Source organism: Micromonas commoda, chromosome 12 (assembly GCF_000090985.2).
Source record: "Micromonas commoda chromosome 12, complete sequence".
In the NCBI taxonomy this organism is placed as follows: Eukaryota; Viridiplantae; Chlorophyta; class Mamiellophyceae; order Mamiellales; family Mamiellaceae; genus Micromonas; species Micromonas commoda.
Window position 1 is genome coordinate 914,998 of NC_013049.1, and position 24,640 is coordinate 939,637.

The 24,640-nt window shown below is 68.3% G+C and overlaps 14 protein-coding genes across 14 annotated transcripts; 6 read left to right on the forward strand and 8 right to left on the reverse strand.

Moving 5' to 3' along the window:
- Positions 1 to 137: 137 nt before the first annotated feature.
- MICPUN_62910 (predicted protein) lies at positions 138 to 3,755 on the reverse strand (the record flags this gene model as incomplete). The annotated part of the gene is made up of 2 exons (XM_002509336.1): positions 138 to 3,419; positions 3,651 to 3,755. 2 exons carry the CDS (start codon positions 3,753 to 3,755, stop codon positions 138 to 140), a joined length of 3,387 nt encoding a protein of 1,128 aa, XP_002509382.1.
- A 167-nt stretch (positions 3,756 to 3,922) lies between these two features.
- Positions 3,923 to 4,642, forward strand: MICPUN_62909 (predicted protein; the record flags this gene model as incomplete). The annotated part of the gene is made up of 1 exon (XM_002509077.1): positions 3,923 to 4,642. One exon carries the CDS (start codon positions 3,923 to 3,925, stop codon positions 4,640 to 4,642), a length of 720 nt encoding a protein of 239 aa, XP_002509123.1.
- Positions 4,643 to 5,274: 632 nt separating this feature from the next.
- On the forward strand, positions 5,275 to 6,546 carry MICPUN_62908 (predicted protein; the record flags this gene model as incomplete). The annotated part of the gene is made up of 2 exons (XM_002509078.1): positions 5,275 to 5,592; positions 5,756 to 6,546. The coding sequence occupies 2 exons, from the start codon at positions 5,275 to 5,277 to the stop codon at positions 6,239 to 6,241; spliced, it is 804 nt and encodes a 267-aa protein (XP_002509124.1). The 3' UTR covers positions 6,242 to 6,546.
- On the reverse strand, positions 6,499 to 7,215 carry MICPUN_62907 (predicted protein). The gene is made up of 2 exons (XM_002509337.1): positions 7,180 to 7,215; positions 6,499 to 7,011 (listed from the first exon to the last, which is right to left on the reverse strand). The coding sequence occupies exons 1-2, from the start codon at positions 7,184 to 7,186 to the stop codon at positions 6,614 to 6,616; spliced, it is 405 nt and encodes a 134-aa protein (XP_002509383.1). The 5' UTR covers positions 7,187 to 7,215; the 3' UTR covers positions 6,499 to 6,613.
- Positions 7,216 to 7,653: 438 nt separating this feature from the next.
- Positions 7,654 to 10,356, forward strand: MICPUN_103335 (predicted protein; the record flags this gene model as incomplete). The annotated part of the gene is made up of 2 exons (XM_002509079.1): positions 7,654 to 9,066; positions 9,199 to 10,356. 2 exons carry the CDS (start codon positions 7,654 to 7,656, stop codon positions 10,354 to 10,356), a joined length of 2,571 nt encoding a protein of 856 aa, XP_002509125.1.
- A 114-nt stretch (positions 10,357 to 10,470) lies between these two features.
- Positions 10,471 to 11,105, reverse strand: MICPUN_62905 (predicted protein; the record flags this gene model as incomplete). Its single annotated transcript, XM_002509338.1, has 2 exons — positions 10,471 to 10,902; positions 10,986 to 11,105. The coding sequence occupies 2 exons, from the start codon at positions 11,103 to 11,105 to the stop codon at positions 10,471 to 10,473; spliced, it is 552 nt and encodes a 183-aa protein (XP_002509384.1).
- A 130-nt stretch (positions 11,106 to 11,235) lies between these two features.
- MICPUN_62904 (predicted protein) lies at positions 11,236 to 11,562 on the reverse strand (the record flags this gene model as incomplete). The annotated part of the gene is made up of 1 exon (XM_002509339.1): positions 11,236 to 11,562. One exon carries the CDS (start codon positions 11,560 to 11,562, stop codon positions 11,236 to 11,238), a length of 327 nt encoding a protein of 108 aa, XP_002509385.1.
- A 131-nt stretch (positions 11,563 to 11,693) lies between these two features.
- Positions 11,694 to 12,767, forward strand: MICPUN_103334 (predicted protein; the record flags this gene model as incomplete). Its single annotated transcript, XM_002509080.1, has 1 exon — positions 11,694 to 12,767. The coding sequence occupies one exon, from the start codon at positions 11,694 to 11,696 to the stop codon at positions 12,765 to 12,767; it is 1,074 nt and encodes a 357-aa protein (XP_002509126.1).
- Positions 12,768 to 12,834: 67 nt separating this feature from the next.
- MICPUN_62902 (predicted protein) lies at positions 12,835 to 13,653 on the reverse strand (the record flags this gene model as incomplete). The annotated part of the gene is made up of 1 exon (XM_002509340.1): positions 12,835 to 13,653. The coding sequence occupies one exon, from the start codon at positions 13,651 to 13,653 to the stop codon at positions 12,835 to 12,837; it is 819 nt and encodes a 272-aa protein (XP_002509386.1).
- Positions 13,654 to 13,815: 162 nt separating this feature from the next.
- On the forward strand, positions 13,816 to 15,361 carry MICPUN_62901 (predicted protein; the record flags this gene model as incomplete). Its single annotated transcript, XM_002509081.1, has 2 exons — positions 13,816 to 13,904; positions 14,053 to 15,361. 2 exons carry the CDS (start codon positions 13,816 to 13,818, stop codon positions 15,359 to 15,361), a joined length of 1,398 nt encoding a protein of 465 aa, XP_002509127.1.
- Positions 15,362 to 15,450: 89 nt separating this feature from the next.
- On the forward strand, positions 15,451 to 17,497 carry MICPUN_62900 (predicted protein; the record flags this gene model as incomplete). Its single annotated transcript, XM_002509082.1, has 2 exons — positions 15,451 to 15,765; positions 15,893 to 17,497. The coding sequence occupies 2 exons, from the start codon at positions 15,451 to 15,453 to the stop codon at positions 17,495 to 17,497; spliced, it is 1,920 nt and encodes a 639-aa protein (XP_002509128.1).
- An 84-nt stretch (positions 17,498 to 17,581) lies between these two features.
- MICPUN_62899 (predicted protein) lies at positions 17,582 to 18,955 on the reverse strand (the record flags this gene model as incomplete). Its single annotated transcript, XM_002509341.1, has 1 exon — positions 17,582 to 18,955. The coding sequence occupies one exon, from the start codon at positions 18,953 to 18,955 to the stop codon at positions 17,582 to 17,584; it is 1,374 nt and encodes a 457-aa protein (XP_002509387.1).
- A 216-nt stretch (positions 18,956 to 19,171) lies between these two features.
- On the reverse strand, positions 19,172 to 20,449 carry MICPUN_62898 (predicted protein; the record flags this gene model as incomplete). Its single annotated transcript, XM_002509342.1, has 1 exon — positions 19,172 to 20,449. One exon carries the CDS (start codon positions 20,447 to 20,449, stop codon positions 19,172 to 19,174), a length of 1,278 nt encoding a protein of 425 aa, XP_002509388.1.
- Positions 20,450 to 20,815: 366 nt separating this feature from the next.
- Positions 20,816 to 24,292, reverse strand: MICPUN_62897 (predicted protein; the record flags this gene model as incomplete). The annotated part of the gene is made up of 1 exon (XM_002509343.1): positions 20,816 to 24,292. One exon carries the CDS (start codon positions 24,290 to 24,292, stop codon positions 20,816 to 20,818), a length of 3,477 nt encoding a protein of 1,158 aa, XP_002509389.1.
- Positions 24,293 to 24,640: the final 348 nt, after the last annotated feature.

A 24,640-nucleotide genomic window follows, 5' to 3' on the forward strand; every position in this document is an offset into this window, starting at 1 on the left:
GTGACGGGCGGCGAGGACCGGCATCGTCGTGGTGAGATGGCGGGGGGCACGCGGAGGCGGCGCGGCGTTGTGGGAGGCGAAAAGTGGCCGCGCGTGAGACGTGTCAAACTCGACTGTCAAATGCCAAAAAACAGCCTTCACATCCCGGGCGTGCACTTGTTGCTCGCCACCCCCGGGTTCTTCCCCTGCGCAATCTTGGCGCACTCCGCCACAAACGCCCTCGCCTCCCTCGCGCTGTTCTGCGTCGTGCTCGTCACCCGCCTGACGTACTCCCGGCCGTGGCTCTCGGGGTCCAGCCCCCAGTTCGCGCCGAGCAGGTTCACCCTCAGGTGATTGGCAAACTCGTTCCCCAACCGCTCGAGCATCACCCGCGTAAAGTTCACAGTCTCCGCGACGGCGGCGGCGCAACCCGCGTCCCTCGGGTCCAGATCACCGCGCATCACCGCGTCGACGCACGCCTCCTTCGCCACCCTCGACACCGCGAACGCCGCAAACCCCTGCACCGGGCCCTCTTTGGCGACCAACCCCGTGGCGACATCCTCCGCCGTCGGGAGCCAACACTGCGCGACGCGTATGAGCGCCTGAAGCGCGGACTTGCGGCTCATCGCCGAGGGGTGCCCGGCGGCGGCCGCCGCGAGCGTCTCCAGGAAGCACTCGCGCAGCCTCGGGTCGGCGACGAGCACGCCGGCGAGGTTATTCGCCGCCACGCCGTGCGCGTGCGCGACGAAAATCTTTTCCAAATCTCTCGCCTCCCTCGCCTCTTCGGTGTTCCCTGCCGTGCCCACCAACGACGGGTTGATCTGAGACGCGCCGTCCAGGAACAGGCCGCACACGCCGTTGACTCCCCCGCCGGGCGCGGCGAAGGGAGCCAGCGCTTGTGCGATTTGTGTCACGAGCGGCGGCAACTGCGTCGCCAGGAAAGGCGCGAGCGACTCCTTGAACGATGCCATCAACTGGTTGATCAGCACGAGGCACTCGCGGAGTTCGGCGGCGGACGGCGAACCGCATCGCATGTGCTCCAGCAGCGGCGACGCGTAAGGGAACACCGCGGGCCCGACGGTGGTGACCAACCGCTGAAAATACGCGACGACGCGCTGTCGCGTCAGCGGGTCCCGCGGCCACAGCTGGACGCAACGCAGCGCGGGGTCCAGACCCGAGGCCAATATCTCGCCAACCCTCGGCGACGTCTGCGTGGCGACGCGGAGGGTGAAGCCCTTCGCCACGTTTCCCATGGCCACGATGGCGTGCTGCGCCGCGGCGGGGTTTAGGTTTTGGTTCGCCGGCTCCGCCGTACTCGACGCCGCCTCCACCGCCCCCCGGAGACGCGCGAACACGGCTTCCAGGCATCGGATCCGCAGGTCGTCCGGCACGTCGTCGATCCCGAGCAACAGCCCGAAAGCCTCGAAGACGTAGAGTCGGTCGTCGTTGCCCGCGGTCGCCATGGCTCCGCCGGTGCCGCCGCCGGTGAACGAAGAACCGACGGAGGAATTCGCGGAGCTCGACGAATTCGCAAAAGAATCCGGGACGGCCGCGTCCATCAGCGCCGGCTCCAGCGCCGCCATCACCCCGGGCAGCGCGCCGTGGCTCAAAATCTGCCCCCGCGTGGGCTTGACGAACCTGCAGAAGAGGTAACACGCGCGTCGGCTCACCTCGCGCGAACGGTGCGCCACCCCTCTGCCGTCCAAAAACGCCGCCAGCGCCGGTCGAAGCAGCTGCTCCGGTCGCCGCTCCACCGCGAGGTGGTACCTTACGCAAATCTCGAGCAACGCGGGCGCGACGAGCCTGTGCGCCGCCACCTCTGGCGACTTGGAACCCAGGACGTCCCACGCCCCGAGGAGCATCTCCACCAACTCGCCCAACGGCGATTCCTCCACCCCGGGCTTCACCGCCCCGTCGTGCGCGCCCTCGCCGACGAGGTGCAACGCCCCGAGCGCCGTCTCCACCGTCTGCCACCGAACGGGCTCGTCGCCGCCGCCGACACCTTCGAGCGCCCTGGCCAACGCGCCCCGCACCGCGCCCAGCGCCAGGTGGGGCGCCAGCCGCGCGATGGCCCTGAACAGCACCGCCAACTCCTGCCGCATCGCCACGGCGTCCGCCTCGCACTCCCTCGTCGCCACATCGTCCCCGTCGCCGAAATCGACCCCGACGATGGACTCATCCGGAAACGACGACCTTCGAATGACGGCGTCGAGCAACGCCCTCAGCGTTCCCTCCGCGTTCGCCGCGCTCGACGCCGGCATCAACTTTAACGCGTGCGCGTCCTTGAGCCTGTTCACGTACGCGGTGGCGAGGGGTACGATCGCCATCGTCGTCGATTCGTGACGGGAACAGAGCGCGGCGACGGCCGCGGGCATGAGCTCGTCCACCATCCGCGCCGCCGCGTCGCACGCATCCTTGGGCGGGGGTGGCGCGTGCGGTTCGTTCGCCTCGGCGCCCGCGTGCGACGCCGCCTCCGCGCGGAGGCAGGATAGGAGCTCGCCGCCGACCGCCGCCGCCAGCGCCGCCGCCTTACCCTCGCTCTCCTCCGCGTCGTCGTCGTCGCCATCCGCCCTATTATTAGCGCCATTCAGCGACCCATTCAGCGCCATACGCGACACGTTTACGAGGTCCAACCGCGCGATCAACCCCACCTTGGCGCCGTGGTCCATCCCCTTGTGCGTCAGCGCGGCGAGGAAATCGCACCCGCCGCCTCGCAACCCGTGATCCGCGCTCGCGAGCATCGCGTTAATCGTCCGAACGAACGCGGCGTCGGCGAAGAGGGACACGTCGACCCATTCGGCGTACCTTCGCGCGCAGCCGGCCGCCGCCTCCGCGAGCGCCGCCCGGCCGGGCCCCGCGCTCGCTCGCTCCAGCCCCGACGCGATGACGGCGCGGAGGGCGTCGACGATCCGCGGGAGCAACCCCGGCTCCGCTCGCATGGCGTCCTTCACGCGTACGCTCGCCGGAACCTCGTGGGTATTGGCGCCGCCTCCGCGTGAATTAGAATTCCCATCGCGAACACCCGCCCCCTGTCCGGCGTGCTGGGTATCGCCCGAGCTGATCACCTCGTCGTCCACGGCGTCGAGGACCCTGACGAGCGCGTCCAGGCCGCCGTCCCCGGCGTTAGCGGCGAGCTGCAGCAGATCGGCGAAGAACGACGGCCATCGCGCGGGGTACTCGGCACCCGCCAGCCTCGCGCAGACCTGCGCGAGTTTGTTCTTGATGAACGCGGGCACGGCCGTGGCCGGGTCGGTGCGCGTGGCGGCGTCGTGGATCCACGACGCGACGTGCGCGCGGAGGGCGGACGCGTCTTGGTCGGAGAGGGACGCGTGATGTAAACGCACCGCCTCCGCGAGCGTCTGCAGGCACCAGAAGCGGACCTCGGGGTAGGCGGTGGACTGGTACCGCGGCACGCACTGCTTCCATCCGTCGGGCGACGCCTGCGTGCGACGAGGGACGCGAGGGGCGGCGGGGTTAGTCGGAAGACGGGCGGGGATGCGCGCGACGCGGGAGGGGCGGACGAAACGGGTCACCGAAAGGTGCGGCGCCGGTCGAGGGGGGCGCCCGTCGAGGGTCCCACCGATCGCACGCGGCGAAAACGACGAAAAAGTGCCCTAACAACGCCAGCACACGCGTCGGCGGCTCGACGACGTCGGGGCTCGGGCGCGCACCTGCAGGTCGCGGAGGTAGCTCAGCGCCCGCTCGCGCAGGTCCGCGGCAACCGCCCCGGATTGATCGAAGGCGTAGATGATCGCCTTCTCGGTGTCGTCGGCCATCGCGCCCCCTCCTCCTCCGTGGCAGACGAGCGCCCCACCGACTGATTCGTTCCCGGAAGGGGGTTTGCAGAAACCGATACCCGTCGCCCCGTCGTTGTTCTCGTCGACGCCGCTCCTCGTCACAACGACCCGCGCCGCGGCACGCCAACGGGTATCGCGCCCACGCGATGTCCGTCGTCGTCGCGAGCGCGCTTCCGATCGCGTCGTCGCCGCGAGCGGCGGCCGCGGGTCGACATCCGCGCGCCGCCCGGCTCCCCGCGCCGCTCGCGGCGAACCTCGCGTCGGCAACACCTAAATATCTCCCGCCGAAACGACGGCGCCTCATGGCTCGGAGGGGCGCGTCCTTCGCGGCGGCGACGCCGCCGACGGCCGCGGATGATGGTCGTTCCCCGCGCGTGACGCGTCTATCTTCGCCATCGCGCGCCCCGTCGCCCGCTCCGTCGCCGTCGCGCGCCCCGTCGCTCGCGACGCGCGTCGCGGCCGCCGCGAGACGCGCCCTCGCATCTCTCGCGCTCCTCGTCGGGCTGGCGCTGGGGGCGCTGGTGCCCTCCGCGGCGGCGCGAGACGGCACCCCGACGGCACCCCGACATCACGCGCATTACCACTCGGGTTTCCCGACCGCATCCGCGACCGCCGCGCACATCATCGGGCGCGCACCCGCCGTGGATTACTCCGCCGGTCTGGCCAACATCCCAATCGCCACCGGCGACGTGGGCAGCATGGGAGGTCTGACGCCGGACAACTGGGGACTCCCGTACAAGGGCAAGAACCCAGCGATGGCGCTGTTCATGGCGTCCGCGGGGGTGACGCTGCGCATGGCGGTCAACGTCGCGGTCATCTACTGCATCTACACCTACTGGCTCAACGACGGACCCGACTCGTCGTGAATGCAAGGCGCCGAAACCTCTATCGAGGCTCCGAGCGCCCCGTGTATGTACGTTATCATCTCGTGTTTCCATCATCGGTTTTATCATCATTCGTTTGATTTGCACGTCGACGGAGGAGGTGGATGTCGACGGAGGAGGGGGAGGAGAGGCCCGCCCCGACATGTTGTATCAGTTCCGCATCACGCAGGCACATTCTTTTCAAAATTTGTACGCATAGATTTTCAGTTGGAAATAAATTGATATTCGGTAAATGGCGTTTTTAACCACAAACTGATGAAATATTCGTGTTCTGTAACTTCTTACACGTCCCCGACGGATTCGAGTCGCTCACAGCCTCTCATTATTGGGTTCGGCTCATCTGAAAATAATTCCCCGCCGCGGGCCAACGCCGTTTGGAGGCGACGGACGCGGCGACGAGATCATTGCGACTGCGCCGGCGTCCGTCGTCCGCGCGGCAGCCCAAAGGTGAGCGAACGATCCCGATATTCTCTCGCGGACACCGCACGTGCGAGCTCGGAGCCCCCCCGCGCCGCGAGCGTCGCGCCGTGGCTGATCCCAGACGCGGGCGAGCGGCGCGGTCGGTTCGTGGCTCATCCAGTCCGGCCGTTCCCCCGAGCGGAAACCCGCGCGCAATGCGACCGGTGACGCGTCCGGGCGGGGGACGATCGGCGCGGCGGCGGCGTGTTCGGTCGTGTGTGTGGGCGTCGGAGGCGCGCGGCGCGCGTGTTCGATGCTCCCGGCGCCTCCGCCGCGCGTCCCGTCGAGGCGACGGATCGCGAAAATCTGCGCATTTTTTTTCCGCCAGCTTGGCCGTCTTCGACGCTGACCGCCCCGCGCCCCTCCCGCCCACGCAGGTCGCAGCCATGACCGAGGTGAACACCACCACCAGCTCGCCCCTCGTGGGCGCCATCGGCAAGATCAAGGAGTCCGCCATGCACGTCTTCTCCCAGGTGCGACCGCCTTCCTCCTCCTCCTCCCTCCTCCTCGGGACCGGCCCCCGCGGCGTCTTTAGCCGTTGGCCGTGTGAACCATCATATCGGACACCCAATTTTTCCCCATCGCCGCTGACGCGAACGTCCAACCTTAAATCCGTCCAACCCCCACCCACCGCAGAGGAAGCCCATGAGCGAGATCCTGGACAGGACCGCGTACCAACGGCCGGCGTCCTTCTCCGAGGCGACCGGCCGCATGTCAAAGAACATGAACTACTTCAAGATCAACTACGTGCTCTTCACCGCCGCGGTGCTCGCGGCGTTTATCCTGTACAACCCGACGTCGCTCATCATCCTCTCCCTCGTGGGCGCCGCGTGGACGTACGTGTACCTCATTCGCACGGAGCCGCTCAAGATTGGCGACCGGCCGGTCTCCGAGCGGGAGAAGCTGCTCGGCATGAGCGGCGCGAGTCTGTTGGCGGTGTTTTTCATGTCGTCGGCCGGGAGCATCATCTTCCAGGCGTTTGGCGTCGCGCTGCTGTGCATCGGCGCGCACTCCGCCGCGAGGGTGCCGGACGACCTGTTCATCGACGATGCGAACAGCGAGGGCGGGTTCTTCTCCTTCCTGCAGCCCCCGCGGCCGGGCATCACCGGCTCAGTCGCGTAGAGATGGATCCGGTCGACGACGATTTGATTCGCGGCGTCGATGGGGAGGAGGGCGGTGTTGGAGTAATACACGGGGCGCGCCCGACGGGAGAACGGAGGGCGGTGGCATCATAGGAGGAGGCTCGCTTCAGCGTTGAATGAGAGGGGCGCGCGACGGGCGTCGTCGCGCCGGACACATAACCACACAACAAAGTAGGAAACGCGCGGGTTCGCATTGTGTAAAAACCAAAAAAGGACTCGGCGCCGAGCGGAAAGCATACCCGAGGAGACCTCTCCTCCTCCTGTTACAACGCTAGCGATATGTGTACGTGTCGACGCGGTCCTCCCCCCCCTATCGATGCCGCACCCGAAGCACGTTTTCCCCTCGTCGTCGTCACGCGCCGCGCATAAAGTCCAGCGCCTGCGTCCCCGACAACAGAAACTGCGCCGAGAGAAACACGAGGCTGATCACGTTCATCCAGTAGTCCACCCGAAGCACGAAGGTCTGCGCGACGATGTAGTAGACGTGCATGAAGAGCACGAACCCGGCGAGCACCATGGACGCCCACAGCGGCCCCGCCCGCACGCTCTTGTTGCCCTGCGATCCCAGGAACAGCCGCGGGGGCTCCACCAGCAAGTACATGAACAGGTACGTGAACTCCATCTCGTACGCGTTCCCCGGGTAAGGAAGGTTGTACCCTTTGTAGCAGAACACCATGAAGGAGATGAGCCAGAAGACCACATCCCAGAGCTTTCCAAAGTAGAGGAACACCTCGAGCGCCAGTGATGGGGCTGTCGTTTCAAGGGACGGGGGTGGGAGAGCGCGGGGTCAGCCGGGGAAGGAGGTGAAATCTACGTTTCGAGTCAGCATCGTCGCCCGGGAGCGCGCGCGGGGAGGGTGCGACTCGCGTTGGGGGCTCGGGGGTTGCGCGCGGGTGTTGCGCGCGAGAGTTAACGCACCGGCCATGGTTCCCGAATCACCCGGCGTCGGCGGCTTCGCTGCGCACGCGCCTCTGCGACTGCCACGGGCGGGGACCTTCAAAAAGACGACTCTTTTCAAACGGCCCGCACGGCTCGGCTCCCTCTTCCGGCCGGATCGTGACTTAACTTGGAATGCATACGTACGAACGCCAAATCATGTTTTATTTGCTATTTTACCCGAAATACCCATACGAAAATATCGTCTTCTTTAACGAGATCCGAACCCACAACCTTCGGAATTTTTTTCAGCGATCTCCGAGACTCTCATCAACTCACTTGCTCTTCTGCACGGCGGCGGCGGTGCCGTTCATCCATCGCACAGACCATCCGCGCGTGCTCACGTCGCGAGGTCCATCGCTCCTTTCGAGGAATTCCCACGCGCCGCGCTTCGCGTTCCTTCAGACCTAGCGCGAGCACCCCACCGCGGGCGTATCGTCTAACATGCCGCGCGCGATGAAGGGTGCGGGCAAGGGCGCCGCGACCAAGCGCAAGGAGCGGCGGCACGCGAAGTTCAATCCCGGCCCTGGGCCGCAGTCCGTCAAGCCCGTCGGCGGCGCGGAGGCTGCCGGGTTCGACGACGGAAACGTCGAGGCCAAGAAGAAGAAGAAGCTGGGAAAGCTCAGCAAGAAGCGCAAGGCGGAGGGCGCGTCAAACGACGACGCCGACGACGCAACCGCCGCCGCCGCCAAAAAGAAATCTAAAAAGTCCGCGGTCGACGCCACGCACAAGGCGGTGTCCAAGAGGCACGACAGCAAGCCCGCGTGGACTAACCAGACGCGACGGGAGCAAAAAGACTGGGCTAACGAGCAGAAGGCGCTGCAGAAGCCCAACTTCACCCTCATTCAGGAGATCACCGCGCTCTGGGAGAGGCTCAGGGTGAAGAAGATCTCAAAGGACGACAAGCGCAAGCTCGTCGCCGCCATCTTCAAGGCCAGCAAGGGGAAGTGCGCGATCCTCGCCAACAACCACAAGGCGTCCCGCGTCATCCAGGCCCTGCTCAAGTACGGCACCGAGGACGAGAGGGCGTCGGTGTACGCCGAGTGCGCGCCGCACCTCGGCCCTCTCGCCAAATCCCTCTACGGTCACTTCATCGTTCAGAAACTCGTCGACGCGACGCCCAAGGAGAAGCTTCCCGAGCTCCTCGCCAACGTGAAAGGTCGCGTGAGGATGCTGGCGAAGCACCCGGTGGGCTCGCAGGTCCTCGAGGCCCTGTACTGGCCCGCGCCCGCGCCGTGTAAGAGGGACATGGAGTGCGAATTTTACGGCTCGGAGTTTGCCATGTTCGGAGCTTCCGGTCTCTCCGGAGACGCGGACAAGCCGGCGACGTCCCTGCGCGAGGCGATGCTCTCCAAGCCCGTCGCACAGCGCCAGGGCATGCTCCGCGAGATGAACAAGACGCTCCTGCCCATCCTCGAGAAGGGCCTCGTGTCCCCTTCGCTGATTCACAAAGTGCTCTCCGAGTACCTCCTGGCGGGCGGGCCGGGGACTCGTTACGAAGCCGCGCACTCCGTGGCGGGCCCCGCGATGCTCCGCATGATCCACACCAGGGACGGCGCGCACGCCGTCAACATGATGATGTCGCACGCGGGCGCCAGGCAGCGCAAGATGGTGCTCAAGGCGCTCAAAGGGAACGTCGCGCGCATCGTTCGCGACGATCACGGATCGATGGCGATCATGTGCATGCTCGACTGCGTCGACGACACCGCGCAGCTGGGCAAGGTGATCGTCAACGAGCTCAAGGCGGAGGGACTCGCGCAGCTCGCGGAGGACCCCGCGGCGAGGCGCGTGCTGCTCCACCTGCTCCGCCCGAGGTCCCGGAGGTACGTTCACCCCCACGCGCTGGCTAAGTTACCGGACCAAGACGAGGTGGCGCGTTCGGTGAAAGACGCGAAGGAGGCTTTGACGGCGCAGGGGCACGCCGTCGGCGGCGACGACGAGGACGAGGACGAGGACGACGCCGTCGAGGATGCTGACGTGGAGAATGCTGACGTGGATGAGGATGACGGGATGGACGACGAGATGATGGATGACGAGTTTGACGACGACGAGTTTGAAGAGGGCGACGCGGCCGGCGACGAAAAGGTCAACGGCATGACCAAGTTCAAGTCGAAGGCTGCCGAGGCTGCCGCCGCCGTCGACGACTCCGACGACGAGGGTGCCGGCACGGCGGGCGGTGCCTCCGATTCGGTCGACTTTGGCATCGCGAGAAAGCCGAGCGATTTACGCCGAAGGGAAATTTTCGGCCAGCATGGCAAGCTCGGCGCCGCGCTGGTCGACGCGTGCGAACGGAACGCGTCGTCGATGCTGCGAAGCGTCGCCGGGTGCGACGTCCTCGTGGAGACGTGCTCGGGCGGCGCGGGGGGCGCGCTGACCCGAGCCGTGGGCGCCGAGAGGCTCCGCAAACTCCACGCGTCGGTGGCGGAGGTTGTTCGAGCCTCCGTCGAGGGCGAGGAGGACGAATCGGAGGAGGAGGAGGAGGACGACGACGACGGGAAAGGAAAAGGGGAAGGGGAGGGCAAGGTGCGTGAGCCGCTGCACACCGGCTTCGTCTCCTCCCGCGCGCTCCGCCGGATGGTCCTCGACATACCGGGACCCCAACCCGAGGACGAGGACGACTCGACAGGCGGCGGTGGCGAAGATGCCGGGCGGGCCCCCTCGTTCGCGGCGGCGCTGTGGCGCGGCGCCGTGGCGGGTACCCTCGCGGAGTGGGTGCACGGGCACGGCGCCAAGGTGGTGGCGGCGATCGTCAGGGCGGGCGACGAGGACACCGTCGCGGATGCCACCGCCGCGCTGGGGAAGATTTTGAAGGGTGAAGACTCCTCCGTGGACGAGTGGGTCGCGGGGTTTTTCCGGGACGGCGCGAAAGCCGGGGCGAAAGCCGGCGCGAAGGCGTCGACGAAGAAGCCGCCCGCGGCTAACGGTAAGAAGAACGGAGAGTCGGGTGGTGATAAGGGTAAGGGTAAAAAGGCGGATGCGGCGTCGGCTCCCAAGACTCCCGCCAAGACACCCGCCAAGACACCCGCGGGAAAGAAGGCGTCCTCGAAGAAGGCGGAGTCCGCGAGGGATGAGGCGCCGGCGGAGGGGTCCATGAAGAAGAAGAAGTTTTCGCCCAGGCAGACGCGCGCGCAGAGGGCGGCCAAGGCTGCTGGAAAGTGAGCGACGGAGACATCGTGAATTCAAAAATGATTTCGTCGCGCTACGAGTAAGAGTACGCCCGTTTTCTCGTTCGCGGCGTTCGCGCTCGTGGTCCGTCCGTCGGCGTTTGATCTCTCACGGCTCCGATGCCTTGACGCGCTTCGCGTCCGCTCGCCCGACCGTCGCCTCCTCCCTCTCCCGCTTCACCTCGACGGCGGGTTTGGCCTCGGCGGCGACTCGCTCGGCGGCCCAACGGCGGTATCGATCCTGGTTGCATTTGAGCAAGCGGACGTGGGTGTGATAGATGGGGCTCTTCCTTCCTTTCTTGCGCATGGACTGCATGCGCACGACCACGCCCCACTGCTCGGCGTGTCTTCTGAACTCCTTCCGCGCCGCCTGCACGAGGTGTTTGTCGGTGAGCTGCACGAACGGAGCCTGTTCTCTGAGGAGCCTGTGGTGCGCCGTCGTGAGCAGTTTGCGCGCCTTGACGCCCGCGTCGGGGGGGAAAACCGGGGCCTCGGCGATATCGGGGGCGTCCACGGTGCGGAGGAGATGCTCGAGGCGCTCCTGCGACGAAGGGCGGGGCGGGACGTGAGCGGGGCGCGGGACGCGTCACGAGAGGGGGGGTTTTTGAAGTCGAGGGGCGCCACCTTCGCAAACGCGAGCGTATGCTTCGCCTGTTCGCTCATCTGGGGGCGGCCGCGACCCCAGTGCATGTTGAGCACCTCGGAGTCGTATCCGGAGTCGTACTGTAATCCGTCGTCGTCCATGTCGGCGCGGCGGGGGGAGGGGGGGGTCGTTGTGTATTGACGCGACGGGAGTTTGAAAAATAATCTTGAGAGATCAGATTCCGTGTGTTTGTCGAGAGTCACGCGCGACCCCTTGCCGGTCGGCCGAGCCTCAGAAGGTGCCCGTGAACATGACGCACTGCGCGAGCGACCACAGCCCGTAGTTACCCACCGCGAAGCAGCTCGTGGGCCACAGCGGCGCCCACCAGTCGCGATAAATCGCGTTGGGAAAGCCCCCAATCCCCGCGTTGACGATGTTACCGACGTCGTTGAACTGCGTCGGGTGGCGACGTGTTCGAGGCGACGGGCGAGGCTTTCCCTCGCCGCCGCGCCGCCTGAGCGCGAGCTCCAGCAGCGCCAGGAGGACGACGACGAGCACGAGGGTGCACGCGCGCGCCATGCGCGCGCGCGTTTTGTACCCGCCCGCGATGGCGCGCATCCCGGGCGGCCGCGGTGGCGGAGAGTGACGAACCTTCGAGGCGCGGGCGTTTTCCCGTCGTCACGTGTGGCGAGTCTGTCCCGTCGCGGTCGGGCACGTCCTTTCACAACGACGCGCGCGCGCGCGCCGCCATGATACAGGTCGACTCCGCCGAGCCGCTCATCAGCCGCGCCGCCTCCGCGCGCTTGCGCACCGCCGTCGTCCGCCCCAAGCTCCGCCTGTTTTGTATCGCGCAGGCTGGATGCGACGCCGGATGCTTCCACCCCTGGCAGGACCTTCTCCTCCCCGGGGAGGTTGAGGTTTTGCCCCTCGAGCTCCCCGGCCGCGGGCAGCGCTTCAGAGAGAGCCCCGACGCGTTCGGCTCCATCCGCGCGCTCGTCGCCGACGAGATCCTCCCGAAGATATCCAAGCTCCTCCCGCGAACGGACTTCGACGAGGGTGCGCGAGGGTGCCCGGCGACGATGGAGCAGCACCACGAGTGGACCAACCCCCCGTTCGCGATATTCGGCCACAGCTTCGGCGCCCTCGTCGCCTACGAGATTTGCGCGCAGATCGAGGCCCGCGCGCGCCGCCACGACTGGCCGTGGGCCAAACCCTCGACGCTGTACGCGTCGGGGATGCGCGCGCCGTCGCTGTGCGGCCCGGCGCACGACCCGGACGACACAAATCCGACCCTCTCCACCCTCATCGACGACGACGTTTTCTGGACCGCGTTCGAGCGTCGGTACGGGCGAAACCCCGACCTCTTAAAGCCGGAGGTTCGCGCGATGATCCTCCCGAGGCTTCGCGCGGACTTGGCCGCGATGGAGACGTACGTCCCGTCATCGTCGTCGTCAAAGCTGACGGTTCGAACGCGCGTGATACTCGCGGAGGGCGACGACCGAACGCCGCGAAGCCTCGTCGAACCCTGGGCCGGACACTGCGAGCCGCAAACGCTGTGCTCGTTCACCGCGGTAAAAGGCGTGTCTCCCGCGAACGAGGCGAGCGGCTCGGGGTACTGGGGCACGCCGCATCGCGTGGTCCTCGACTACCCCGACGAGTTGCTGAGTTTCCTCCGTGACGATGTGCCGACTCTGTTCAAAACGGCGACGCTTCCGGCCGAGTCGACAGACCCGGACATAAACTCCAAGGAGATGTTCGCCGAGCTCGACAGGCTCTACGGGGACTTCACCGCGTGGGACCTGGAGTACCCCCCGGTGAAGTGAAAGCCCATTAGCATAACATTTTAAACGGGTTTTACAACTCTTACAACATAGACTATAAATAAACGCATCATCGCGTCACCTCGTACACGTAGCACGGGTACCCCTCCGGCGCCCACGTCTGTCCGACTCTCGTCTCTTGCTTCAACGTCAGCCACGCCGGTCGCAGCCCGAACTTGCGGTCGAGGGGCTCGATGGTGACGATTTGGCGCAAGTTCACCGCGCGTTTCTCGAGCACCTCGAGCGCCTGGGCGACGAACGTCGAGTCCCAGCAGCAGCAGCACAGGTACACGGCTGTCGCCTCTCGATACGAACCCTCCAGCAGGTTCGCGCACACGAGGTCCAATCTTCGCGAATGGTCCAGCTGTCCGTTCTGTTCGAGGCGCTCCACGGCGCGCCGAGCCTGCGCGCTGCGCTCGGCGCTCAGCTCCACGCCGACCGCGCGCTTGACCCCCCACTGGAGGTGCGCCTGGATCGTCGCGCGGCCCAGGCCGCTGCCCAGATCGTAGAACACGTCGTCGGGGCCCATCGCGAGAATCTCGCCGAGTCGCGTGCATCCCTCGTACGTGAGCTCGCCGTACGTGAGCGCAAACTCGGTTTGGCCCGGGGACATGGCCCTCGCGGCGGCGATGTCCTCCGCGCTCAGCGCCGGGGTGAAGTCGCCGGACATGCACCGCTGGCGGGCGTCCTCGTCGAAGGCGGGCTCGATCACGGCGCGCGCTGCGTCGGCGTCCATGGAGAATCTCAACTGCGCGGGGGGTTCCGCCAGTTGCGACACCTCGCACCGCACGCCGTCGCGCGAGGTGATCGTCTTCGTCGTCCGCGGAGGACGCGAGCCGCGCGGGGCGCGGGGCGCGAGCGCGACGACCGCGGTCGCGAGGGCCGGCATGGCGGATGCGGGGCGACGGCCCGGGAGTGACGAGCGGGTCCGTTACGCCTGGACGCCTTATCCCCTCGATATCGGGAACCACGACTTCCACCTTCTCGGCTCGGGTTGTTGTTGCCTCGGGGCGCTCCGCCACTGCGGGCGCGCGCGGGGGTTTGCACCGAGATGGCGGGCGAGGGTCACGTATCGTGGCCCGGCGTCGCGTGCATCGCCACCGGCGCCCTGTTCGGCTACAGCTCGCGAGCTTTCAAGCGGTGCGTCCCACCCGCGACCGCGCGCCGCCCCAACGCCGGCGGAACCAACGACAACGCAACCCCGCGCGTCGCCACCGTCCATCGACTGACCGGTCCCTTCCTCCCCCGCCTCGCGCGCGTCGACCCGCAGGGAGGGCGAGCGGCTCAGGAACATACCCCAGTACACGGACTTTCGCGCGCTCGAGCGCGACCTGCGCGCCGCCGCGTCCAGAGCCCGCGCCGAACCCACGCGCCGTCGCCACCACCCCACCCACGCGGCGGGCGAGAACGAGATTCGCGCCCGACCCGCCCAGGCCGACGACGACGACGACGACGCCCCGTTCGGCATGCTCGTCGCCATCACCGGCGCCGCGCGCTCCGATGTCCTCGTCCCGTGCGTCCACGCCAAGCGACCTGACGGGCGAACCCCCGAGCGAGCCATCTACGTCGACGCGGTGACGGACCAGTACCTCGCTCGACAAGCTGTGCGATCGGGCGAGTGGATCCGCGATTGCGTCGTCGTCGCCGCGATGGCGAAAGAGGCGCCCACGTGGCGGCTCGAGGACCCAGCCGGGCACGGGGTGAACATGCACAGGGCCACGTCGATGGCTCAGGCGTCGGACGCCGCGAGAGCCGCGGACTGGCACCTGTCGCTCGTGCACGACGAGTTTGAATCGGCCGGGAGCGCCGGCGCGGGTTCGTCGCTGCACTCGAGGATCATAGCCAACGCGCTCGACGTGAACATGGGGCTGAACGTGCTCGGCTTGCGGCACAGGGAGCGCGTGTTAGCCCCGGGCGCGAGGCTCACGGCGGTGGGCGAAGTGTTCATCGCCCCAAACGGCGGGCCCGTCGGCGTGGACGGCGGCGACGGTGCCGGGGAGATTCGTCTCAGGCGACCTAGACGACGGAAAGGTTGGCGACGGCACGGACGCGGTTGGCGACGGAAAGGCGGCACCCCCGGGGACGAAAAGTCGGCACCCGGGGACGGGGACGGGGACGGGGACGACGCGGCGATGTCGCCGCGGATGGACCCGAACGTCTTCACGGTGACGCAAAAGCCGTTTGACGAGTACGTGGACGGTTTCGGATCGTGGGGGAAAGTTAACGCGGCGCTCGGCCTCGGCTTCCTCGGCGTCGGTGTGGCGCTGGTGCTGACGAAGCTGTGGCGCGCGAGGCTCACGAGGTGGAGGGAGGCGCGGTTTCTGCGTCGGATGAGAGAGGCGGAGGAGGCGCGGCGAGCGGCGGGTGGGGGGGAGGGCGACGACGGGGGCGACACAGCTGGCACAAACACAGACACAGCTGGCGCAAAGGTTTCACCCGGCGAGACGTGCGTGGTGTGCATGTACGCGAGGAGCGAGGTTGTGTACAAGGAGTGCGGGCATTTGGTGTGCTGCGGGGTGTGCGCGGGGCGGATGGACAGGTGCCCGCTGTGCCGGCGACGATCCGCGCACATGAGGGTGTACAGGGCGGGACTGTGAGAGCGATTGTTCCTTTTACTCGAGAACGTGGGCGCTGACGATCTTGTTCACGCCAACTGAAGCCAGCCTCGTCTCCGTCGCACTTTCCGATGAGCGCGCTTCGCCGCAGGGCGCTGTGGGCCCCGGGGGTTCGCCTCCTCGGACGCCGCGAGGACCTCGCACGCGTCACCCCGTCGCGCCCTTCGTCGTCCTCGTCGGCTTCCGAACCCCCGGGACCCGATCCCGCCGCGCGCATGGCGTCCGACCTGACGACGTACGCACGAGGGCGGTATCGCTCGGGAGATCGCGCGGGCGCGGCGGGCGTGCTCGAGCACGGCGCCGAGATGGTGATGCGCGTGGGCGCCGGACCGGAGGTGGACGCCGCGGCATCCCGCGCGAGGCTGGCGTGGGCGCTCGTGCAAGCGGTGCGTGGCGCGCGCGCGCTATTACCCGCACACCCTCTCCCCGCATCGCACCTTCCGAGAAAAGTCGCTCGCTGGTCCACCGTCGCTCACCCGTCGCTCACCCTCCCGACGATCCCCTAAACCTCAGGACGCCGGCGAGCTCGCGCACGCGCAGGACACCCTCTCCGCAGCGTGCGCGTCCGCCGACGCCGCCGGCGCCGCCCACGCGCGAGATAAACTCGCGTCACACGTCGCCGCAGCAATCAACGCCGCGAGGTGCGTCGCCGCCGGTCCAGCCGCCGGCGTTGTCGGCGCCGAGGATCTCATGCGGGCGCACCTCGCATCCGCCGACGCCGCCGCGGGTGCCGATGATGGTGCCGAGGGTGCCGAGGGTGCCGAGGGTGCCGAGGGAACCGAGGTGGGCGACGCGGCGGTGATGAGAGTCGCCGCGGCTGGAGCGCGAGTCGCCGCGGCGGCGGCCATCGGCGACTCCGACGTCGCCTCCAAATCCGCGCGATACATCCTCGACGCCTTCTCGGATCATTCCCCTTTGGGTGGGGAATGGGACGGGGGTTTCGGCGACGTGCCGCCCGGTTTAGAGCGCGCGTCGTCGGTATCCCTCTCGCGATCGGAGGCGCTGATCGAGTTGGCGTTGCGAGCGGCGAACGAGCCGCACGGTTTCGCGGTGGCGCACGCCTTCAAGCAGTGCGCGCAGTGGATCGCGCTGGCGGCGGCGGGCGACGACGACGTCAACGCCGTTCTTGAGGGCGACGCGCGCGGCTCCGGGCGGGCGACGCTCGCGCGGGCGGATGCCATGTACGCCCTCGCCGAGGAAATGTCCGCGTCCGCGAGGTCGAGCGCCGCGACCGCCGCCGCCGCGTCCGGGATGTACGCGGACGTCGCATTCGCGGACGTCAAGCTCGGCCGCGCGCAGCTGGCGCTCAGGCTCGCGACGTCCCTCGCGGCCCGGCTCAATAGGAAGGACGAATCGGAGGTGGCGCGATCGTCGGAGGGCGGCGGTGCGGCGGATGGCTCGGATCCGGGCGGTGAGTCACCGGGTGGTGAGTCACCGGGCGAGGAGTCGGAGTCCGTCGAGGAGACGCGCGGGTACGACGAGCTGCGCGACGCCCTCGCCGCCGCGGAATCCTCCGCCGCCGCCGCGCTCACCGCGTGCGAGGCGCTGGGGGGTTCTGGTTCACACGCATCGGAGGACGCTCCAAACGAGAGCGCTTTTTTCCCGGATGCCCGCGTGGCGCTGGCGGTGGCCGCCTCCGGCGACGTGTACGTCGCTAGAGCCGTCGTCGCCGCCAAAGGACGCGGCGGCGTCGGTGACGGCGCCGGGGTCATGTTCGCGGAGGGTCTGTACCGCAACGCGCTGCGATTGATGGGCACGCCGCGGCCGCCGACGTCCACAGCGGATGACGCCGACGCCGCCGCCGGAGGCGCGGCGCCGGCGCACCTTCGGCTGTGCGCGGCGATGGTCCACGCGCGCTACGCCGCCATCTTGAGAGCCTCGGGTGGCGGCCGACGCGAGCGCGAGGCGGGGGAGTGGGCGGCGGCGGCGGCGCGGGAGTGGAGGGCGCCGGGGTACGGTGATAAGGACGACGCGTGCGCGGTGGCGTGGGCGGCGAGATCTATAGGGAGCGTCGGCGAGGGGGGCGAGAAGGCGTGCGTGCACGACCTGACGCTGATGATGCCGGTGACGCTGCACTGCACGAGGTACCCGCGTGGTCGAGCGACGGGCGGGGGATGAGTCACGATGGGCGTAGAGTTGTTTACAGTGTCAAAAAGGCCACGACGTCGAAGTGTTGAGACTTGAGACTCGGTATACTACGCCTCAGTACCCCACCGCGGTTGCCGCGAACTTGCCAATCCGCCGACCCGCGCGCGCCGTGAACTTCCTCGCGATGAGCCAGCACGGCCGCCGCGTCCCGGCCCTGTCCCCGCCGCCCCGAAAGTACCCGCACGACCGCGAGCCGCTTCCCCCGACGACGTCTTTGTTACCGTCTCTCACCGGATCGTCGGATAGAAACTTACCGCGAATCACGCGCACCGCGTCTTTGGCCTCCTGCACCGCGTACCTCTTGGCGCGCCTCCGCGTCACCGGCCACCAGTTTTCGTACGTCACGCTTCGAACCTCGACGTGCGGCTCCTTGCCGTGGAACGCGAGGAGCGTCGGGACGTAGTGATCGTCCACGACGCAGACGCGTTCGTCAGTTGTATCGTCGTTTTTATCATCGCCGTTATCATCGTCGTTTTCATTGTCGTCGCGGCATCCTTTGAGGATCGCGTCGAACACCTTGACGTCCTCCGCGACGAGCCTGGCGTGCGGCCGGGTCAACGCGAACCAACTCGAACCCTTCCTCCACGCCAACTTTGGAACGCCGAGCGATCGCATGGCGTCCCGAACTTTTGGCGCCAGCGCCGGGTCCAGTCGCGAGTCCACGAAACTTCGTTCGACGTTCTTCCCTTGGTCCTGGCCGCCGTCGAGGAGGTACGCGCGGAGCTCGGGAAACGTCCGGATCGGGACGCACGAGTCGCTTATCGTGACGAACCTCGCGACGTCCTCGTCCAGCAGCGCGCGGCGCAGTAAGGCTTTCGTGACGCGCGTCACCGTGGACCCCGAGCGCGGTTTGGTATCGTCGAAGAAGGGCGGCACGGACCGGACCTCGGTTCCGGCGAACACCTCGGGGGCGGCGGTGTTTGTCGCGTCGAACGCGAACGCGCTCGGGACGTGGACGTGCACCGCGTACAGGTCAGGGTCCTGGCCGGCGAAGAAACGCGCCCAGAGGTGATCGTGCGGCAGCTCGCCCGTCTTGGTCACGAACAAGAAGGCCACCTTGCGCCGGTCCTTATCGAACACCCACGGGTCGAAGGCGTCGTCGGGGGGCGGGGGCGTCTGGACGGCGGGCGCGGGGGGGTCGGGGCGCGGAGACGGCGCCCATCGCGAGGCTCGGATGACGCCGTCGTCGCCGGCGGTGGCCTCGAAGACCGCCGCGACCGCGGCGCCCATCGCGAGGCTCACGAGGAAGCGGCGGACCCTGCCGCCGTCGCTCGGGGCGGGCAAGAACGCGCCGCGACGCCGCGTGGGAGGGGGAGGAGGAGGAGGAGGAGGATGGGCGGGGGAGTTCCTCGCGGCGGGTTCGGGCGCGCGGGCGCGGTCGGCGACCGATCGTTCCCTGAGCACGGTTCCGGCGGCGTCCTGGGGCATGGCGCGGGCGCGGGAGAGGCGCGAGCGCGACGAAGTGACGGCGACGGGCGATGAGGTGACAGCACGTTTTGGCGCGGATGAGCGTTAAACAAAAAGAAACGACAACTCTACAGCGAGCGCGACCTGTTTCAGTCGACGAAAAGAATGCAACTCTACAGTGATTGCGACATCGCGGTCGCGGCGACTGGACCGTCGCGGTCCTCCTCCTCGCGACGCCTATCGGTTGAAGAGCATCGAGATCGGCACCGCTCCCTCCGGCGTGATCTCCTTCGTCTCTACCGGCGCCCCAACCTCAAACTCCTGAAGCTGCGCCATCATCGGGTTATCGCTGCTCCCGCCGAGCACGAAGAACGTCCGCTCCGTGCGAAGCGTCATCGTCAGGATGTCCAGCAGGAAGGATCCGAAGGCGTCGGTGACGCCGACGTCGCCAAACACCTGGGGGTACGAGAAGCACCCGGCTTTGACGATGGAATCCTGAAAGTCGGGATCGAAATCATCCGTCGCGATGTACAGCGGACGGTTTTTAGCGCACATCGCGGGAATGGGCGTCTGGTCAAAGTCCGCGCACGCGAACTCGCGGCCGTTCGGGTCCGCGGTGATCTGCGCCTGCGTGCACCTGTCCCCGCGGCGCCAGTGCAGGGTGCTCAGCCCGGCACCCTTGGGGAAGTAGCGCTCCGTCGCGGCGAGCCACCGCTGGTAGATCTCGTTGGGCGGGGACATCTTGACGGCTGGCGGGGAGCCGAGAGCCCCGGCGCCTTCGTCGATGCCGCAGAAGTGCGCGTCCGAGAAGACCGTCACCAGCTCCTCGTCGTCCTTCGCCTGCGCCTGCGACGCGAGGGCCTCGACGCACGGCATCGTGTCGTCGGCTGGGCAGGTCCAGATCCCGCCGCGGCGCGCCACCGAGCCCTTCGGCACTCCGGGGAGGTACCGGCCAAAGTACACGCTCGCGGCTCCGTAGGCTCCGCCGCGTATCCACTGGTTGGTGGCCTCGCCGTCGCCGTACTGCTTCCAGACGCGCGCCATGATGTCGTGCGGGGCCTGGGCGAGCGGGACGAGCTGTCCGTCGTCGAACTGGAAGAGCTCGGCGAGGTCGATGGGGACGTCGTCGAAGTGCGAGGTGACGAGAGGGACGAGGACGAGCTTCCGCCCGAGCCGGCGCGCGAGGCACTCGTAGTTGAGCATGGTCTGGTACGCGATGCCGAGGCCCTCGGTGCCGAGGACGCCCACGAGCGTTCGCCCGAACTCGCCGTCGCCGATCGGGGAGATCATCGGCTCCATGCCGGAGGAGTCCCCCATCGGGGCGGCGGCAGTTCCGATGCGCCAACCCGAAGATCTCGCCCCGAGCACCGCCACGACGAGCGCGGTCACGAGAAGGACCGCGGAGGCGACCGCGGTGGAGCGACGCCAGTCCCACCATGATCCCGCGCCCCTCTCGAGCAGTGGGGTGTTCTCCGACACCATGCTCTTGTACGTCGTGGGGTCGGCGCGCGGCATGGGAGTATGGCGAGAGCGGCGGATGATGGGTTCCGGAAAAAGCGTCGCTTGGACGCAGTGTCGAACTTTTTAAATGGCGCAAGGAGCCATGAGAGCCACCCGTTGTCGCCCGGTGCGGGAGATTTCTGCGTCCCTTTGCGCCCTTTGGATCGCGCACAGGCGAACAGTGAGACATTTGTGAGAAATTTGCAGTTTCCACGAAAAAAACGTGCGTCGAGCGTTCGAACGCAGGATTCTCGGTTCGATAGTTCGTTAAACCGTCGCCTCCCAGGTTGGATCTCGCGATGAAGCGATATATCTCGCCAGCCGTTACCGACCGACAAGACGCACGCGCGAAAAGTCAAAAGTCCCATCCCCATCAATCGGCTACCTCAACGGCGAGTCGCACTGGTGCATCCCCTCGTGTCGCAACTGCGCCGCGGTCATCCCCAGCCTCCTCGCCTCCGCCTTCAGGTCCACGCGACCGCCGCCGCGTCCGCCGAGCGGCGAGTTCATCACCCCGCCGCCGCCGCCGGCGATGGCGGCGGCGAGCCCTCCGCCAGCCTCCGCCGCCGCCATCGCCGCCGCGAGCCTCGCCTCGAAATCGTCCGCGACGGGGGCATCGTTCGTCGTCGCGCCGGGGGGGTGGGCGACGCGCGCGACGTGAACCGGCGCGACGTGAACCGGCTCGGTCGCGACCTGAACCGGCGCGACGTGAACCGGCACCGGCTCAGTCGCGACGCGAACCGGCGCCGGCTCGGTCGCGTCCGTCACCCACGCGGGTCGCTCCGACGACTTCGCGCGGCGCGCCGGCTGTAACGGCTGTAACGGCTCCGCGACGTGATGCATCGGCGCGACGTGATGCACCGGCGCCGGCGGCTTGGGGATCCTCGACACCGGCGCCGCCTTGACGACGGGGGAGCACCCAAAGTCGACGACGGGCACGGGTCGGCGCGCCGCCGGCGCAGCCGGCGGCGACGCGTGCGAATGGGAAACCGACGCGGAAGCTCGCGCGAACGGCGCCGCCGCCACGGGCGCGGGCGCCGCCACCACGGGCGCGGGCGCGGGCGCCGCCACGGGCGCGACGGGTACCGCCACGGGCGCCGGCGCGGGCGCCGCCGTCGTCGTCGTCGTCACCCTCCTCATCCACTGCGCGGGGGGCAGGGGCGGAGGCGGGGGAGCCGCCGCCGCCGCCGCCGCCGCCGCCGCCGCCGCGAGGATGGTCGGCGGCGGGGGGGGAGGAGGAGGGAAAGCCGCCGCCGGCTGTAACGGCTGTGACGGCTGTAACGGCTCCGCTTCCCGCTCCGGGGACGTTCGGGTCTTCTTGGCGCTGGCCGACGGTCGCGGGGGTCGCCCCGGCGTCCTCTTCGCCGGGGTCTCCTCCGGATGTAACGGCTGTAACGGCTCCTCGGGCGGCTCGTCAGCGTCCATCATCGACGCGTCCATCATGGACACGTCTCCCTTCATCGCGGACATCGGATCGTGTGTCTCCTCCTCGGGCTCATCCTCGTGATCCTCCTTCGCGGGCGCCGCCGCCTTTGCCGCGGCGTCGTTCCACCGCTGAAGTCGCTCGATGAGCTCGTCTTTCTTGCCGTCGTCGCTCAAGCCGCGGCGCACGCACGCCTCGCGAAGCTCGGCGACGCGGTGGCGCTTCATCTTGTTGGTCTCGAAGCACGGAATATCGTTGAATACTTCCTCCTCGGCGTCGACCGCCGCGGGCTCGGACTCCGGCTCTGGCTGTAACGGCTGTAACGGCTCCGCGGCCGCGACTGGCGCCGGTGAGTTCTGCACTGGCGCCCGCGCCGTGCCCGGGGGCGAGTTCTGCACCCCGCCTCCCAACGCGCCGAGCCCGCCGCCCTGCTCAGCCGCGGCCATGGCGGCGAGGAGCTTGCGCTCAAACTCGTCGTTAACCGCGGGGGGAGCGGCGGCGGGCGGCGGCGGCGGAGCGGGCGTCGCGCCGCCGTCCACGTCCATCATCGACACGTCCATCATGGTCATGTCACCCTTCATCGCGGACACGGGCTCGTGATCCTCCTCCTCGGGCTCCGGCGCCGCCTCACCTTCGAGGACCACGGTATCGTCTTCGCAAGAAACCACCACCGTCTCATCCTCCTCGCCGACTTCCTCGATCGCTCGATCTTCGTCGGCCGCCTCGGGCTCGGACTCGGACTCGGGCTCGGGCTCGGGCTCCGCGGCCGCGACTGGCGCCGGTGAGTTCTGCACTGGCGCCCGCGCCGTGCCCGGGGGCGAGTTCTGCACCCCGCCTCCCAACGCGCCGAGCCCGCCGCCCTGCTCAGCCGCGGCCATGGCGGCGAGGAGCTTGCGCTCAAACTCGTCGTCAACCGCGGGGGGAGGCGGCGTCGGGGCCTTCACAGGCGTCGGGGCCTTCACAGGCGTCGGGGCCTTCACCGGCGTCGGGGCCTTCACCGGCGTCGGAGCCTTCACCGGCGTCGGATCCTTCACCGGCGTCGGCTCTTTAATCGCCTCCTCCCCCGCGGGGCTTTCAGCCGAGGCGGGGTACGTCTTGACCGCGCCCGGGGGCGTGTTGGCGACTCCTCCGCCCAGCGCGGACAAGCCACCCCCCTGTTCAGCCGCGGCCATGGCAGCGAGGAGCTTGCGCTCGAATTCGTCGTCGACTGGAGCCGCCGGCGCCGCCGCCTCGACCTCCTCCGCGGCTGCGTTTTCCGGCGCGGGCTCCGGCGCCGACTCCGGTTCCGGTTCCGGCTCGGCGATGGGCGACGGCTCGGGATCCACCGCGGCGGGGTACGTCTTGACCGCGCCCGGAGGCGTGTTGGCGACTCCTCCGCCCAGCGCGGACAAACCGCCGCCCCGCTCAGCCGCGGCCATGGCGGCGAGGAGCTTGCGCTCAAAATCGTCGTCCGCGGCGGCGGCGGGCATCGCGGGCTCGGGCATCGCGGGCTCGGGCATCGCGGGCTCGGGCTCGACCGTGACGATCGGCGACAACTCGAAGGCGGGCATCGGCGCCTCCTCCGTCTTCATCTCCGCCTTCTTCATCTCCATCGCCTCCTCCTCCTCCTCCTCCGCCGCCGCCGCCGCCGCCGCCTCAACGGGTTGGTCCTCCTCCTCGGGCTCCTCCCTCACCGGCGACGGCGCGAACGCCGCCGCCGCCCTCGCGCCCTTCCCCTTGGGCGTCATCGCCGGGACAAAGACAAAATCCGCGGTCGGATCGTCCAGGTCCAACGCCCCGCCACCCGCGAGGTCCAGGTCGTCCAGTCCGCCGCCCGCCTCGAAGCACGAAAACGCGTCCAGCCCGAGCGACTTGCGCCTGTTGTGCCTCGCCGCCGACGACGACGACGCGCCTCCTCGCGGCTTGGCGCGCGACTCGGGCGTCGCCGCCGTCTTGAACGTCGCGCCGCCGCTGGGGGCGAACCGAGAGCCGGCTCCCGGGGGTTTGAACACGGGCGACGGCGCGACGGCGATGGGGGAGGGTTCGGGCCCCGGCGACGGGGCCGGCGCGATGACCCTCGATGGGGGTTTGAACACGGGCGACGGCGCGGCGGCGACGGGTGCAACGGGTGCGGCGACGGACGATGTCGTCATCTTCGTCGCGCTCGGCGTGAACTTGGCCGCCGCGGAGGGCTTGGACGCGACGGGCGACGGCGCGAATGGGAAGGGACCGTCGGAAACCGTCGAGGCCTTCCCGGAGGACTCGATGCTCAGCGTTCGGTGGAGCGCGGACCCCGGCGGGACCGCGGTTCGCACCGGCTTGAGGTTGGCCATCTTCGTGATGTCGTTTAGCGGGGACACGACGAGCGGCGCCGGCGCGGCGGCGACGGACGCGGGCGCGTCTCCCGAGCCGAGGTCCAGCAGATCCCCTCCGGACAGCCACGCCTCGTCAGCCATCGCTTCGATGCGTCGCCCTCGGTGGGTCGTGCCTGTGCGTCGGTGATGCGGCCGAGGAGGCTGCGAATCGCGGAGCTGGGCTCTATGCGACGTGCGCGCGGAGATTGACGGGCGCGTCGGAGGCGCCGATACGTCCACGAGACGCGCGCGCGTTGTGCGCCCCATCGGCCGTCTCTCGCCGGGCGTTATTTCCCCCCGGCGCCGAAGCATGAAATTTGCAACCGACCGTACTCTCCCAAAACGTGTGCAAAACTCAATACGATACGACGGTCCAAGATTTCATCGGTCGGACACCCGACCCGCTGCTTCAAAACAAATCGTTGTTGCCTCGGCGGCCACATCAATCCG